General features: G+C 29.6%; 2 protein-coding genes across 2 annotated transcripts in view; both read right to left on the reverse strand.

Moving 5' to 3' along the window:
- The window catches only part of LOC126842387 (uncharacterized), a 160,593-nt gene that overhangs the window by 79,084 nt on the left and 66,290 nt on the right, over positions 1-15,219 (reverse strand). The gene's annotated exons all lie outside the window — the stretch shown is intronic.
- LOC126842407 (BTB/POZ domain-containing protein 9-like) lies at positions 12,124-13,011 on the reverse strand. Its single transcript, XM_050579423.1, has 4 exons — positions 12,940-13,011; positions 12,630-12,855; positions 12,294-12,483; positions 12,124-12,231 (listed from the first exon to the last, which is right to left on the reverse strand). The coding sequence occupies exons 1-4, from the start codon at positions 12,989-12,991 to the stop codon at positions 12,130-12,132; spliced, it is 570 nt and encodes a 189-aa protein (XP_050435380.1). The 5' UTR covers positions 12,992-13,011; the 3' UTR covers positions 12,124-12,129.

The raw sequence follows: 15,219 nt of genomic DNA on the forward strand, positions 1-15,219 counted from the left end.
GATAAAAAACTACCGAAACGACCTAGATTCTGATGATAAAACTAACATTTTATATGCCGTCAGATATCAGCTTATGGATGACGAGGAACTGTCTGAAGTTAGGCGATCAGATCTGGTTAGTTCGGATACAAATATTTTGGATGTCATAAAAGAGTCACTAATGTAACTATTTGCGGTTGGGAAATGCGCGCAGATAAAAAAACATACAACATTCCACTTCCCTCCCATTCTAACTTTTACACACTCATAACTTCATAAATAGTTATCTGAAACTGGTTATCGACCAGTCAAAATTTGTAATAAATTATTCTCTATTTTAAAAGGTGATAAAATATGTACGTTACCACTTAAGTTTCAAAAGTCCCTTAAAACACATCTAAGTTGGGAGGAGAATAAAAAAAAAATTGTGAAAAATTGAGATCACGTTGTATAAAAACAAAATGAAAAAAAAAAAATCAAATTATAAATTAAACCCAGTGAGATATTGACTGATTCATGATAAAAGAATCGTCCTGTATAATATTTTTTGACATGATATGTATCATATATTCGTCTTCCCGCCTCCGAGTGCCATAAACATATTCATGATGCACTATCTTTATCTTAAGGGAAAAATAAACCTTCTTTGAATAGCAAGTGGTAAATTGTTTTAAAGGCGCCTATAGCACGACCGATGGAGAAGAAAAAAACACGTACATATCAATAATCATGATAAATTTAATTTAGTGTCGTATTTACAGGGGTTCATCGGGGTTATATACCATCAACAAGAGTCATATTTTTTTATAAAACAATTTAAAAATCTATTTGTTAAACAGAAAACACTTCTTGTATTCAAAGAAGCTTCGGATAGAATTTTTTTTTCTCGATAAATTTTTTTCAAGAAAAAAAATCATGGTTCACCTTTTTTGGCCCCCGTGTTTTTGACTTTCTAAAAACCGATAATCCCGTTTTAAATACGACAATAGTGTTACATGAATTTAAAACACAATAACAAACGAGAATATTTTTTTTATTTTACAGGTACCTTGTCTATAAATTTCGAAAAAATACGATCAAATTCATCGAGGCCTCGCACAAAATTTGCACACCAGTTGTATACATAATTCTTTCTATGAAAAACACCATCGCGTATGCTAAAAAATTGTGCGCTATTTTATCAAAACATTTTACTCCCGTTAGCTTTCAATACCTACGGACGTTGTGTTTTGTATAGTGTTCATAAATCATATTAACACGTATAACATGATGGTGTTTATATTTTATTTTATTGTACTCATTGTTTTAAGGTCAACTCCGGGTACGTAATATATTTTATTTGTATCTACGTAAATAATTGCCTTCTTATAATTGAAGCATATAATCTTAAGCGATATATTCTGAACCCAATTATGGTAATTATCGCAATTGCTGTATTTGCTGTATTTTCTCACTAAAAGATGGCCTATTAAGATTTACTCATCCTTTCACAAAACCTCCTTGCTGACTAGTTATAATGTCTAAGTTAAGCGCTAAAAAGCTCTGGTGGAGGTTAATTTGATATTTTTAACAAGTTTAACGGAAGGTTAGTATCTGTCCTTAATTTTATGTTATTAATTGCTAAAAATGGTAAACGATTTCACAATTATTATTAAACCGTACTGCAAACAAGCAATTAAATTATTGTTATTTTTTCATTTGAAAAACTAAAAAACAATGTTTAAAAATAAATGAAAAATTATTCAATTATTTTACATTCGTAAAACTTTACTGCACTCGTCCATCAAAACTACCATTATTATTTTTTTAAAAATCTAAAATACACAATTTTATTTAATTGTATTGCACATACAATTACTATTATAATTTCATTTAAAATATAAAAATTCACCATTTAAACAAATTGATGTTAAATCAAACTGCTGGACGCTAATTCAAACTGTAAATAAACAATACAAATTCATTTGGAAAATTAATTTTATATTTTAGCATACTCTGGTCCTACCGAGAATCCATCGTCTTCGGAAAATCCGGCCGGTGACGAGCAAATTGATCACACTCATTTCTTGACCGACGAATGTCTTCGTTTCGATCGCAATACGTTTTTAAAAGAAGAGTATGTATTATGAAATTTTATAAGATTCCATTAGATGTAAAGGACGGGTGATTTTTAATTATAAAGAATATTACATTTTATTTAGTATTAACCACTTAACCCGTGTAATAACCTGTACAATATTTGTATAATAACAGTGTTGTAACAGTGTTGCCTACTAAAACATGCCCTTAAAAAAAAAAATTGAACTAGGAAAAAAAAATAATTCTTATAAACAAAACATTCTATTTATGAAATATAAAATTATCACATTTAAAAAAATAAAGCAATAAAAATAGGAAAGTTTCTCAGGCGAGTCTGCAACCACGAAAGACTATTTTCATGTCTAGTTGAAGTATTGAAATAATTTAGAGTACAGAAACAAGCTATTATCTAAGGTGGCTAGTAAACATATCAAGTTTCTGCCTAATATTTTAGTGTTTTCATAATATCTGGCCCAAAACAATTCATAGGAAATTAACTTGCTAATTTACATTGAATTTATTTTTCAGTTATAATTTGATCGTTGTGAATACAACATATCTCTCACCCCAATCTATTACCACTATCTCCCACCCCTATCACTCACCCCGTTCTCCAACCCATTTTTCTCACCCCTATCTCCCACCCTTATCTCTATCCCCCTATCACCAACCCCTAACTCCTACCCCAATCTTCCACCCCAACCCCATCCCATCTTCATTCCCACCCACTACCCCATCTCCGTGTGGTAACCCTTTTTTTATAACACTAAGTAAATAACACATTTTTCGTTATGTGCCAGAGTTAAGACATGAAAATTTCAAAAAGTATTAAGGACAAAACAAGATTGAAAAAAATAATACAGACATACAAATAATGAACAATTAACATAACATATCTTAGATTTTACTATTTCTTACCATCTCTATTTACTGCCTCATACTATTTAAGAACTATGGGAGAATTTGAATAATTAGTTTTCTTACTGCAATTTATTCTTATCTAAAGTCTTCATTATATTTCAATGTAAATGATACTATGTTTTCTATATTTTCTCCTATACCATTTTCAGTTTAAAGCTTTATATCATAAAACCGTCTACAACATGCACTTTTTAAAAATCATTAAAAGTTTCTTTTTAAATTTTGATTAACTATCTTTAATCTACAGCTAGTGATCAATGTGTATATGACATTATATAGAAAGGCTGCTTACGGCTTCAACAATATCACTAAACTTATTTAAAATGTTTTTATCAGTATCCTTAACACAATTAATTATTCTAATTTTCTTTAATTATTACATGCTAGTAGACCTAAAATTGTAGTGCAGTCAAAATCCACTATAGAAAAAGCATAATCTTATAACAACATTAAAGTTTACAAGTATCAATAGAAGGAATAATTACTTTTGCATGTATAGACATAAATTTCGTCACTAATTGTATATTAACGACAGATTCATTTTTTTTTTTTTTGAAAAATTCTTTTTTGATGGTATGTGTTAAGGAGGAGCGTTCAAAAATAATATGACCTTATCCGGCCTTAAAGATAAAATATTAAAGCGTTTGACGCTGAATCCAAAAACTGGTTCTACTATTAAATATTATTAAATATGGACCGTATATGTAATTTTGCTCATTAAAATAAAAAATAAAAACATTTGTTGTATGTAATTCTATAAAATTACTTCACACAACATAAAAAACGCCTCTGGTACGTCGCGGCGCGCGTAATTTGATTTGAATCCTATTTGCTGCACGAACAAACAATATCACTAAACTTATTTAATTTTTTTTTTTAGTATCGTTAACACAATTAATTCAATTTTAATGCCATTCAATTAATAATATTATATCCTTAAAGCAGAATATTTTAATTTATGTTGTAGTAAAAGCGTGTAAGATTATTATTATTATTAATAAATTTATTGAAGTATCAGCTTAAAACTATTTATTTCTACAATTAATAGGAATATGCTATGTACAAATTTAAATATTAACATCAACATCAACTATACTTATTTAGCTATCTCTGAAACACTCCCTTTAATATGAATACAAAATGTATTAAGTATATAAAAAACACAAGCAGTTTATAACTAAACTTATTTTTGGAATTTCTCTGTATTATTTTTAAAGATTTAACATTATACATAAATTATTATTCATCTGTAGTATTTATAAGTATATTCCTAATATATTTTAATATTTATTTTAGGTTTTCGGATGTTGTTTTAGTTGTAGATAATGAACGGTTTCCCGCCCATCGTGATCTGTTAGCCTCACGCAGTAGTTATTTCAGGTAATAATATCATTAAGCATATTATTCTCTTTCTTGATTGATTGGTAAATTGTTCTAATGGTAAAATTTGTTTTTACTTTTTTACTATTTTTTAGAAAAGAATATTTTTTGATTTTTACGGTTAGGTTAGGCTCACTAATTTCCTAATCAACCAACCTAAATGTTTTTGAAAAAACAGCAACATCGATTGCCTTAAGATTTTTTACCGTTTTGTAATCTATAAGTTTTAGTTTACTTGCTTGATATAAATTGATACTACGAACCATTACCACTTATACATATTTATGACAACATTAATATATTTTTGTAAAACAAGTAAACAAGTGATTTAGTAATTATGCAAACTGATTGCATGACTTATTACATAGCTGTTCATTATAATCTAACATACTCAAACAAAACGAAAGTAAATTGAGTAGCCCATACAGTGTGCCTTACTGGTTGTAGCACATACAATGCATTTTTTTATGCTAATATTCGATACCTTTTTTAGTGGATTACTGTGTAACGGTCATATAGAAACTTATCAAAAGGAGGTGCCAATAGAGGCAGGATCACCAACATCAATTAAAGAACTTCTTAAATATATTTATTTCGGTAAAATGAATTTAAGTGTTCTAGAGGTAACTTGTAATGTATATATTTAGAATATAAACATATTTTATAGAAAAGGATTTGTCGAATATATATATATATATTATATATTATGTATTTTTTATGTATTAGGGTAACGTTATTTTGGAGTTATTAATTCTCTCGAATATATGGCGTTTTACAAACTTACAATTTTCACTGTCCGAGTACTTGTGTAATAACATCAATGTTGACAGTGTGAGTGCACTGTTTGTTGTGGCATTTTACTATCAAATCAAAGAACTCGAAGTCGCATCAATCAATTTTATCGACGCACACGCTTTGGACGTATTGCAGTCTGAAGATTCTCAATCTTTGTCGGCCGTAATTATATTTTATAGCAAAAAATCAGCATTGCTCTTGTTAGCTGACTAGTTGTGACAGAAATATTAATTTTTAGGAAGCATTAATTATAATTCTCAGTCGTCCCAAGGCGTGTGCTAACGAATTGGATATATTCCGTGCGGTTTGTCAGTGGATCAAAAAAAACCAAGACCACCTTCGTCCTAACGATAAAATCGACATTTTATCGGCCGTCAGATATCAGCTTATGGACGAAAAAGAACTGTCTGAAGTTAGGCGATCAGAGACGGTTTGTTCGGATAGAAATATTTTAGATGTCATAAAGAAGTCCCTCACACAAGTATTAAATGATCGAGGACGATTAGGTATGCTCAATGGCAATATAATATGTTAGGCAAACTATGTTGGTAACTACTACTTTATTCTTTAGTACCAAATGTGAATTTCGCTCAAGAAGATTCGATAGAGCTTACTCAAATTGACGGCGGTACCATGATCATGTTGAATCATCCAATGAATATAAACTATATCGAAATGGAATTATGTTATTGGTGTGTTTTTATTTAATAACATCCTAATCAAAGATTTAGTATAATATTATTTGAATACCAATAAGGTTAAAATTTATTTTTTTCATGATTTATTTTAATAGTTGTTAATTTAATTTATTCACGAATAAAAAAAATTGTAAACGCACCGACTTATAATAATTTTTTTAAACTATTTTGCAAAACAATTATTTAAATACATGATTTTTCCTTTTTTGCCATCCGTATTTATAAAAAGAAATACAACCATTTATTTGATCGACTTATTTAATTCTTTAGGATTCACTCCTATTACATTGAAGTATCAATAGATAAGTTTAGGTGGTTTCGTGTGATTGATCATTCAAATTACGATTGTTGGTCAATTCAACGTTTGTGGATTAACCGAATATATGTTAGATACATCCGTATTGTTGGCACCAAAAAATCCCGTAATAAGGCTTTTACTTTTAACATTTTAAAAGTCATGTACAATACGGACAAATTGCACTTGGTGGAAATCAAAAACGGATTAGTTGGTAAGGACAACACGGAAATAACTCGTTCTTTGAATAATTTAAAAAAAAACTCATATATCTAATTGACTGATTTTAATCTATTAGCTCCAAAGTACAATGTTGCTTTAACATCTATGGATGCGGCTGTAACCAAAGGAACTCCAAATTGGATTATCTACGAAATGGAGAATTCGCTCGATAAGATTAAAAACAACATTTTGTATGACAACAATAAAAACTGGTTTTTTGATCGTGGATATACATATCACGAGGTGAATTCGGGGTATATAGAGGTTCAACTCGCCCAACCGTATTTGCTAAGTTCAATGAGGTAATCGTTTACAGAATATTCACTTTTTACTTCGGTATCTATTTTTTAATTATAATACTTTTTGTGCCTGAAATATGTTTAAAAATAATTTTAGGTCAACTGTGGCAATACGATTAAGATTATATTAGTATTGTCATTATTTATAGGATGCTGCTTTGGGACTGACAATAACGATACCTACGGTTACACTGTTCAGGTTTCAGTCAATCATGAAGATTGGGACTTGATAATAGATAAATCCAATAAACCGTGCCGATCGTGGCAGTTGTTGCAATTTGAACAAAGGCTGGTAGTGTATATACGTATTACTGGCGTTCACAGTTCACATCCTAACAATGTAAAATAATTGATCTAAGAATGTTTTTTAGACATTGTTAAAAAAACTTTTTTTTTTGTAGACTTTTAATTTAAAATATTTGGAGGCACCCGCTCAAGTATCGCTAGCTTTCATCATCAAAAAACCGTGGAAGTCGATATCGTGGCTATTAAATCGGAAATAGCGCCACCATTCGCCCGAAGGCCAACTTCTATATGGACTAATGGTTTTTTTTTACATATTATTGTTATAGGTTACTATCAATTTTATTGCTTAATAAATATATATATTCAATTAAATTATTACTATTTTTTGTTACTTATGCACAAAAAAATATATCTAAATCAAATAATAAACAAGATAGTTCTAGTGTCGTTATCCATTTGACCGCGTTATCAGTAGGCTCTTTGAGTTTTGTAATGCATTATAAATATAAATAGCATTTAATGTAATGTTGACATACGACTATATATAATTTTTAGCTTCGATGCAGAGCGGCGAAGGTATTGGTTTTAATCTGATGTGTGTTTTCTTTTTATCGGTATACACTGTAACTTTTTTAATACTCGACCAATTCCTTCAAGTATCAACTCTATAAATCACAAATTTCATCTAGTTAGTACTTTGAAGTCAGGGGAGGGGGAGGGGGGGTAAAAGTGGAAAAAGTTTACTTCTGTACAGTCGATATTTGAAAAAACAAAAAAAACTGTACGAGCTTTTAAATTTTACTGGCTATAATTTCAAGAAAAAGAGTCGGATCGAGTTGAAATTTATAAGGAATGTTTATTTGGTATGCCCGCACACGTCAGTTGTATCAAATTTAAATTATACTCATTTCCCGCCCCCTAGGGGGGTTTCATATTATTTTTGTTTTTTTAGTTTTTTAGACTTTTAAGACATGTAAGTTGAAAATTTGTCACAAGTTAGAACTCATATGTATTCATAACATATTAAACGGAAAGCAAGTTCGGCGCTACAGTTTTATTTTAGTTGCTGGAAAACTGTGTTTTCGCAGATTGCGTATTTATAAAAACACCTAATATCTTTAAAAAAAAAAATGTATCAAATCATTAAAACAATTTTATGTATATTTATGCAGAATGATACTAGATTTGTGCTCACGTACCACTTTTGACTTTAAGTGTACACAAATTCAATTTATTTTTTTTACTTAATTTCTTTCTGGCTGATTAAAATGTAGAACTGATATTAAAATTAGTAATCACCGACCCCAAAAACATATAAATTGACCTTCCTACTTGTCGAATTTTGTCACTAATGGAATGAGGTAATCCGAAATTATTGAGTTTTTATCAGCCTACTAAAATCGTCAAATGTGGTTTTGGAGAAATAAAACGTATAATTACAGACAAACGTGAGCTAATATTGTTATGTTATAAAAAACCAGTACAGTGGGTTCGGTGCATAATGGGGTAGGTCATAGGTTTACAGGAATTTTTAAATCTAAAAGTGATAAAATCACATTCGAAAAAACGCTTCGACGCAAATCGGTAGTTAGTATTTTCAAGCCAGTACAGTCCAAACCAAGCACAGTATAAACCTGCAAAGTTTGAAAGTATTAAATTGAGGTGCTGTATTTACAAATAAGCATTAAAGCGTTTATTTCAAAGTAATTTTATCACTTTAATTTATAAAAGTTCCTGTAAACCTGTGACCTCCCCGTCTCCACTATGCCCCGACTCCGCTGTACTGGTTTTTTTCTATACATTTATAAAACCAAATTCGAAAACTGACAATTGCCCTACATTTTTATAGTTGTCTTTGTAGAAACATGATAAAGCCTGGAGAAACAGGTCGCAGCCACGTTTATTCACCAACTCGATAAAGTTTTCTTTTTTAAAAGTAACAAAAATAAAAGTATCCCGTCAACCAATGAACATATCATTAATCTGACCGTTAACACTACCTGATTATTGATTATTTTTAATGTAGTTTAAACCAAATACACTCAAAGCATAAACCAGCACAGCAAGTAAGTACCAAAGTCAAGTCCAGTATCCACACTACCGCAGTGACCGCTAAATTAGCACAATCTACCATACTTAATCAAGAATTTTTTTTTACATTTAAATAATAATAATAAAAACTTTGAACGCCTTTCCAAATGCTTGGGTATTAACCTTACGGTGAAAAGTACAAACAACACATTATTAAAATATAGGTCACCTCAGTAAAACTTTGCATCTAAATCGTTTTGTTATTCATTCCGAGTTTTTCTTAAAAAAATAAATAAATAGAAATATACCTTCTAGCAAAAATACTAGCGTTAAAAACATATTTGATGTCTCTGTAAAATGTGTTTTGTATTGCCACGCAATTTATAACAATGATTCAGTCGATATGAACATTTGTAGGGCGCAGTTATATACTTGTGAAAAATAGTACGTTTCATACTAAAATAAATTAATATCAATTGTTTATAATATACCCACCTGTTTTTTTTTTTTTTGTAAAATTATTAAGTATATGTTAAAAAATGTTTTTGTTCCAAGTCTGGGTTATTGCACTATGCTGTCTTGACCGTTGTCAAACGTCGATTACATTGGAAACCTACCTTGAGGGACCAAACCAATTTGGGTTGGGACTCGAGTTGGGCCGAGTTGATTGAATGTGATAAATTCACTTTTTAAATAATTAATTAAAACTTTAAACTGGTACTTGAGAACTCAAAACTTACTGGAGCCACTCTAAATAGTATCCATAAAAATATTGGAATGATTTGATCATTTTTTTTTTTTTAAGATTTAACATGCTATGTATACATAAGTGTTCTAACTCCAGACAAATTTTGAACTAAAAGTCCCTAAAAACCCAAAAAACAACTTGCAACCCACCGCAAAGGGGTGGGAAATGGGTCTTACTAAATTTAAATCTCAAATAAATATTCCTCTCTAGAAATTTCAACCATTTTCCTTGAAATTATAGCCAGTAAATGTTGAAACTTATATACTAAGTATGGTACTTTTTTTAAATTTTAACTGTAAAGAAGTGAACTTTTCCAATTTTTACTCCCTTAAAGTTGCCAACTAGATAACATTTGCGATTTATAGAGTTGCTATCCGAAGGAATTAATCCAGTATTCAAAAAGTTGACATGTTGACCCTTACTCATTGCAATCTACAAACTTTCAACCATAAAAACGAAATTCCCCCCCCCTAAATTTTAAGGAAAGAAAACTTTTTTTTTTTAATTAGCCAAAACTGAACTATTGCTATAATCTCGAATTCATATGCTTCTATTCACCAGTAGTTAGAACCACGTGTCTTAAAAAAATACTAAGTAATGCTTCATTTTAAGAAATATTCCATCTTGTAGTGTTATTTAAATAGATAATGAAGTATACAATTTCGACTGGCCAAAAAATGCTTGTTTTCACCGAGATGTACCCACTTTTCTTGTGCAGGCAAAAATAATCAAATTTTTTGAACCTGTCTAAAAATGATATTCATATTTATCAGATAATAACTGGATATTTATCACTGTAATTATTTTCTGAGAGTTTGTGGAAAAACGGGAGGAATTTAATTTAAAATTTTGAAAACATAAAAAAATTATAATTAGTATCGCTTTGTCCTAAATTTTGTTTTTGTGATTTGATAATCAAACAAACCATATACTGTTACTTTTAATACGTCTATAGTGTTTAAAAAATGTACTTAAATAGCAACAATTGTGATAAAAAAATAAATTAGGATTAGAGTAAAGAAAATCGAAAGAATTTAAAATAATAGCATTATTCCAGTCACTAAGGTAAAAACTAATCACTAAAACAATTCCTTGTTGATAAAATCACTTTGTGAAAAAATGCATTAAATTGTTAATGTGATATTACCGCCGATAGTACATTTTATATATTAAAAAATATAAATAGGTATTGATAAAGAAACACTGTAAAGACAATGCACTTAAAATTAACCTATAAATATAACAAACCCAACGGCTAAATTTATTGTGCCAGTTTACCATTCTAAATATTTTATAAGCCGTAATGAGAAATGTGGCAATTATCTTTTTCTTTTTAGATTATTAATATATGGCTACAAGACAAAATGTGACAGTTTGTTATTATTTCACCAGTGTCATCTGGTTAAGAATTAATATCAAGTAGAATGTTAAAACGCCTCAAATCGAAATGAAACCGTCTTGATTTATTAGCTTAAGTATAAAAAAAACTGTAGCAGTATTTTTTTTAACCGAAAAACCCAAGAAATGTATTACAGAAAGGTTGTTTGGGTTAAACGTCAATACATGTCTGGCCGGATACAAGGGCATTTGTTCCCTTAACTATTTTTTTTCATCTACCTATTAAATTATGATAAAGACAATTTTGATCTGATATACCATTACATAAAAAAAGAAAATGTAGATAATACATTTTATAATTTGCACGCCAGGAACTAAAAGCACTTTTTAGACCCTTAGAAAAAGTTGTATGCCTTTCCAGTCGTTATTTTGCTAAATTCGTTTCTTGTGACAACATTTTGCACATCGATAAAGAAAACAAAATGATAAACCGTTGTCAAGCAAACACCCGATATTAATACAAGTGTATCTTCGAGTATAATACAAAAACATGTTATTCTACTATTTTCAATAAATCAAAATACACAAGAAAATTGATTGATTCATTAAGGACAAGACACTAGTTTTGTCTTAAACTAATCGCATTTTTGTAGCTTTTATAATAATTGGAGACACTCAAGTTGGTGTTATTTTACAATTTGATAAAACTACTACTATACATTTGCCTTTTCTATTCTTTTTTTCACAGCTCAGAATTTTAACAGAAGCCCACATCACAGTAAAGCCGCTCTGCATCGAAGCTAAAAATTATATATAGTCGTATGTCAACATTACATTAAATGCTATTTATATTTATAATGCATTACAAAACTCAAAGAGCCTACTGATAACGCGGTCAAATGGATAACGACACTAGAACTATCTTGTTTATTATTTGATTTAGATATATTTTTTTGTGCATAAGTAACAAAAAATAGTAATAATTTAATTGAATATATATATTTATTAAGCAATAAAATTGATAGTAACCTATAATAATAATATGTAAAAAAAAACCATTAATCCATATAGAAGTTGGCCTTCGGGCGAATGGTGGTGCTATTTCCGATTTAATAGCCACGATATCGACTTCCACGGTTTTTTGATGATGAAAGCTAGCGATACTTGAGCGGGTGCCTCCAAATATTTTAAATTAAAAGTCTACAAAAAAAAAAGTTTTTTTTAACAATGTCTAAAAAACATTCTTAGATCAATTATTTTACATTGTTAGGATGTGAACTGTGAACGCCAGTAATACGTATATACACTACCAGCCTTTGTTCAAATTGCAACAACTGCCACGATCGGCACGGTTTATTGGATTTATCTATTATCAAGTCCCAATCTTCATGATTGACTGAAACCTGAACAGTGTAACCGTAGGTATCGTTATTGTCATCCCAAAGCAGCATCCTATAAATAATGACAATACTAATATAATCTTAATCGTATTGCCACAGTTGACCTAAAATTATTTTTAAACATATTTCAGGCACAAAAAGTATTATAATTAAAAAATAGATACCAAAGTAAAAAGTGAATATTCTGTAAACGATTACCTCATTGAACTTAGCAAATACGGTTGGGCGAGTTGAACCTCTATATACCCCGAATTCACCTCGTGATATGTATATCCACGATCAAAAAACCAGTTTTTATTGTTGTCATACAAAATGTTGTTTTTAATCTTATCGAGCGAATTCTCCATTTCGTAGATAATCCAATTTGGAGTTCCTTTGGTTACAGCCGCATCCATAGATGTTAAAGCAACATTGTACTTTGGAGCTAATAGATTAAAATCAGTCAATTAGATATATGAGTTTTTTTTTAAATTATTCAAAGAACGAGTTATTTCCGTGTTGTCCTTACCAACTAATCCGTTTTTGATTTCCACCAAGTGCAATTTGTCCGTATTGTACATGACTTTTAAAATGTTAAAAGTAAAAGCCTTATTAAGGGATTTTTTGGTGCCAACAATACGGATGTATCTAACATATATTCGGTTAATCCACAAACGTTGAATTGACCAACAATCGTAATTTGAATGATCAATCACACGAAACCACCTAAACTTATCTATTGATACTTCAATGTAATAAGAGTCAATCCTAAAGAATTAAATAAGTCGATCAAATAAATGGTTGTATTTCTTTTTATAAATACGGATGGCAAAAAAGGAAAAATCCAGTATTTAAATAATTGTTTTGCAAAATAGTTTAAAAAAACTATTATAAGTCGGTGCAATTACAATTTTTTTTATCCATGAATAAATTAAATTAACAAATATTAAAATAAATCATGAAAAAAATAAATTTTAACCTTATTGGTATTCAAATAATATTATACTAAATCTTTGATTAGAATATTATTAAATAAAAACACACCAATAACATAATTCCATTTCGATATAGTTTATATTCATTGGATGATTCAACATGATCACGGTACCGCCGTCAATTTGAGTAAGCTCTATCGAATCTTCTTGAGCGAAATTCACATTTGGTACTAAAGAATAAAGTAGTAGTTACCAACATAGTTTGCCTAACATATTATATTGCCATTGAGCATACCTAATCGTCCTCGATCATTTAATACTTGTGTGAGGGACTTCTTTATGACATCTAAAATATTTCTATCCGAACAAACCGTCTCTGATCGCCTAACTTCAGACAGTTCTTTATCGTCCATAAGCTGATATCTGACGGCCGATAAAATGTCGATTTTATCGTTAGGACGAAGGTGGTCTTGGTTTTTTTTGATCCACTGACAAACCGCACGGAATATATCCAATTCGTTAGCACACGCCTTGGGACGACTGAGAATTATAATTAATGCTTCCTAAAAATTAATATTTCTGTCACAACTAGTCAGCTAACAAGAGCAATGCTGATTTTTTGCTATAAAATATAATTACGGCCGACAAAGATTGAGAATCTTCAGACTGCAATACGTCCAAAGCGTGTGCGTCGATAAAATTGATTGATGCGACTTCGAGTTCTTTGATTTGATAGTAAAATGCCACAACAAACAGTGCACTCACACTGTCAACATTGATGTTATTACACAAGTACTCGGACAGTGAAAATTGTAAGTTTGTAAAACGCCATATATTCGAGAGAATTAATAACTCCAAAATAACGTTACCCTAATTCATAAAAAATACATACCATATATAACTATATATATATATATTCGACAAATCCTTTTCTATAAAATATGTTTATATTCTAAATATATACATTACAAGTTACCTCTAGAACACTTAAATTCATTTTACCGAAATAAATATATTTAAGAAGTTCTTTAATTGATGTTGGTGATCCTGCCTCTATTGGCACCTCCTTTTGATAAGTTTCTATATGACCGTTACACAGTAATCCACTAAAAAAGGTATCGAATATTAGCATAAAAAAATGCATTGTATGTGCTACAACCAGTAAGGCACACTGTATGGGCTACTCAATTTACTTTCGTTTTGTTTGAGTATGTTAGATTATAATGAACAGCTATGTAATAAGTCATGCAATTAGTTTGCATAATTACTAAATCACTTGCTTACTTGTTTTACAAAAATATATTAATGTTGTCATAAATATGTATAAGTGGTAATGGTTCGTAGTATCAATTTATATCAAGCAAGTAAACTAAAACTTATAGATTACAAAACGGTAAAAAATCTTAAGGCAATCGATGTTGCTGTTTTTTCAAAAACATTTAGGTTGGTTGATTAGGAAATTAGTGAGCCTAACCTAACCGTAAAAATCAAAAAATATTCTTTTCTAAAAAATAGTGAAAAAGTAAAAACAAATTTTACCATTAGAACAATTTACCAATCAATCAAGAAAGAGAATAATATGCTTAATGATATTATTACCTGAAATAACTACTGCGTGAGGCTAACAGATCACGATGGGCGGGAAACCGTTCATTATCTACAACTAAAACAACATCCGAAAACCTAAAATAAATATTAAAATATATTAGGAATATACTTATAAATACTACAGATGAATAATAATTTATGTATAATGTTAAATCTTTAAAAATAATACAGAGAAATTCCAAAAATAAGTTTAGTTATAAACTGCTTGTGTTTTTTATATACTTAATACATTTTGTATTCATATTAAAGGGAGTGTTTCAGAGATA

This window comes from Adelges cooleyi, unplaced genomic scaffold (assembly GCF_023614345.1).
Source record: "Adelges cooleyi isolate 19-005CV unplaced genomic scaffold, UGA_ACOO_1.1 ACOO_flye_CR_arks_rails_tigmint_CR_PRNA_519, whole genome shotgun sequence".
NCBI classification, from domain to species: domain Eukaryota; kingdom Metazoa; phylum Arthropoda; class Insecta; order Hemiptera; family Adelgidae; genus Adelges; species Adelges cooleyi.

Coding starts and splice junctions, on each gene's coding strand:
- LOC126842407 (XM_050579423.1), bottom strand. CDS start 12,991: ATGTACAATACGGACAAATTGCACTTGGTGGAAATCAAAAACGGATTA. Junction 12,484..12,629: donor TATTTGCTAAGTTCAATGAG/GTAATCGTTTAC, acceptor CATTATTTATAG/GATGCTGCTTTGGGATGACA. Junction 12,232..12,293: donor ACAGTTCACATCCTAACAAT/GTAAAATAATTG, acceptor TTTTTTTTGTAG/ACTTTTAATTTAAAATATTT.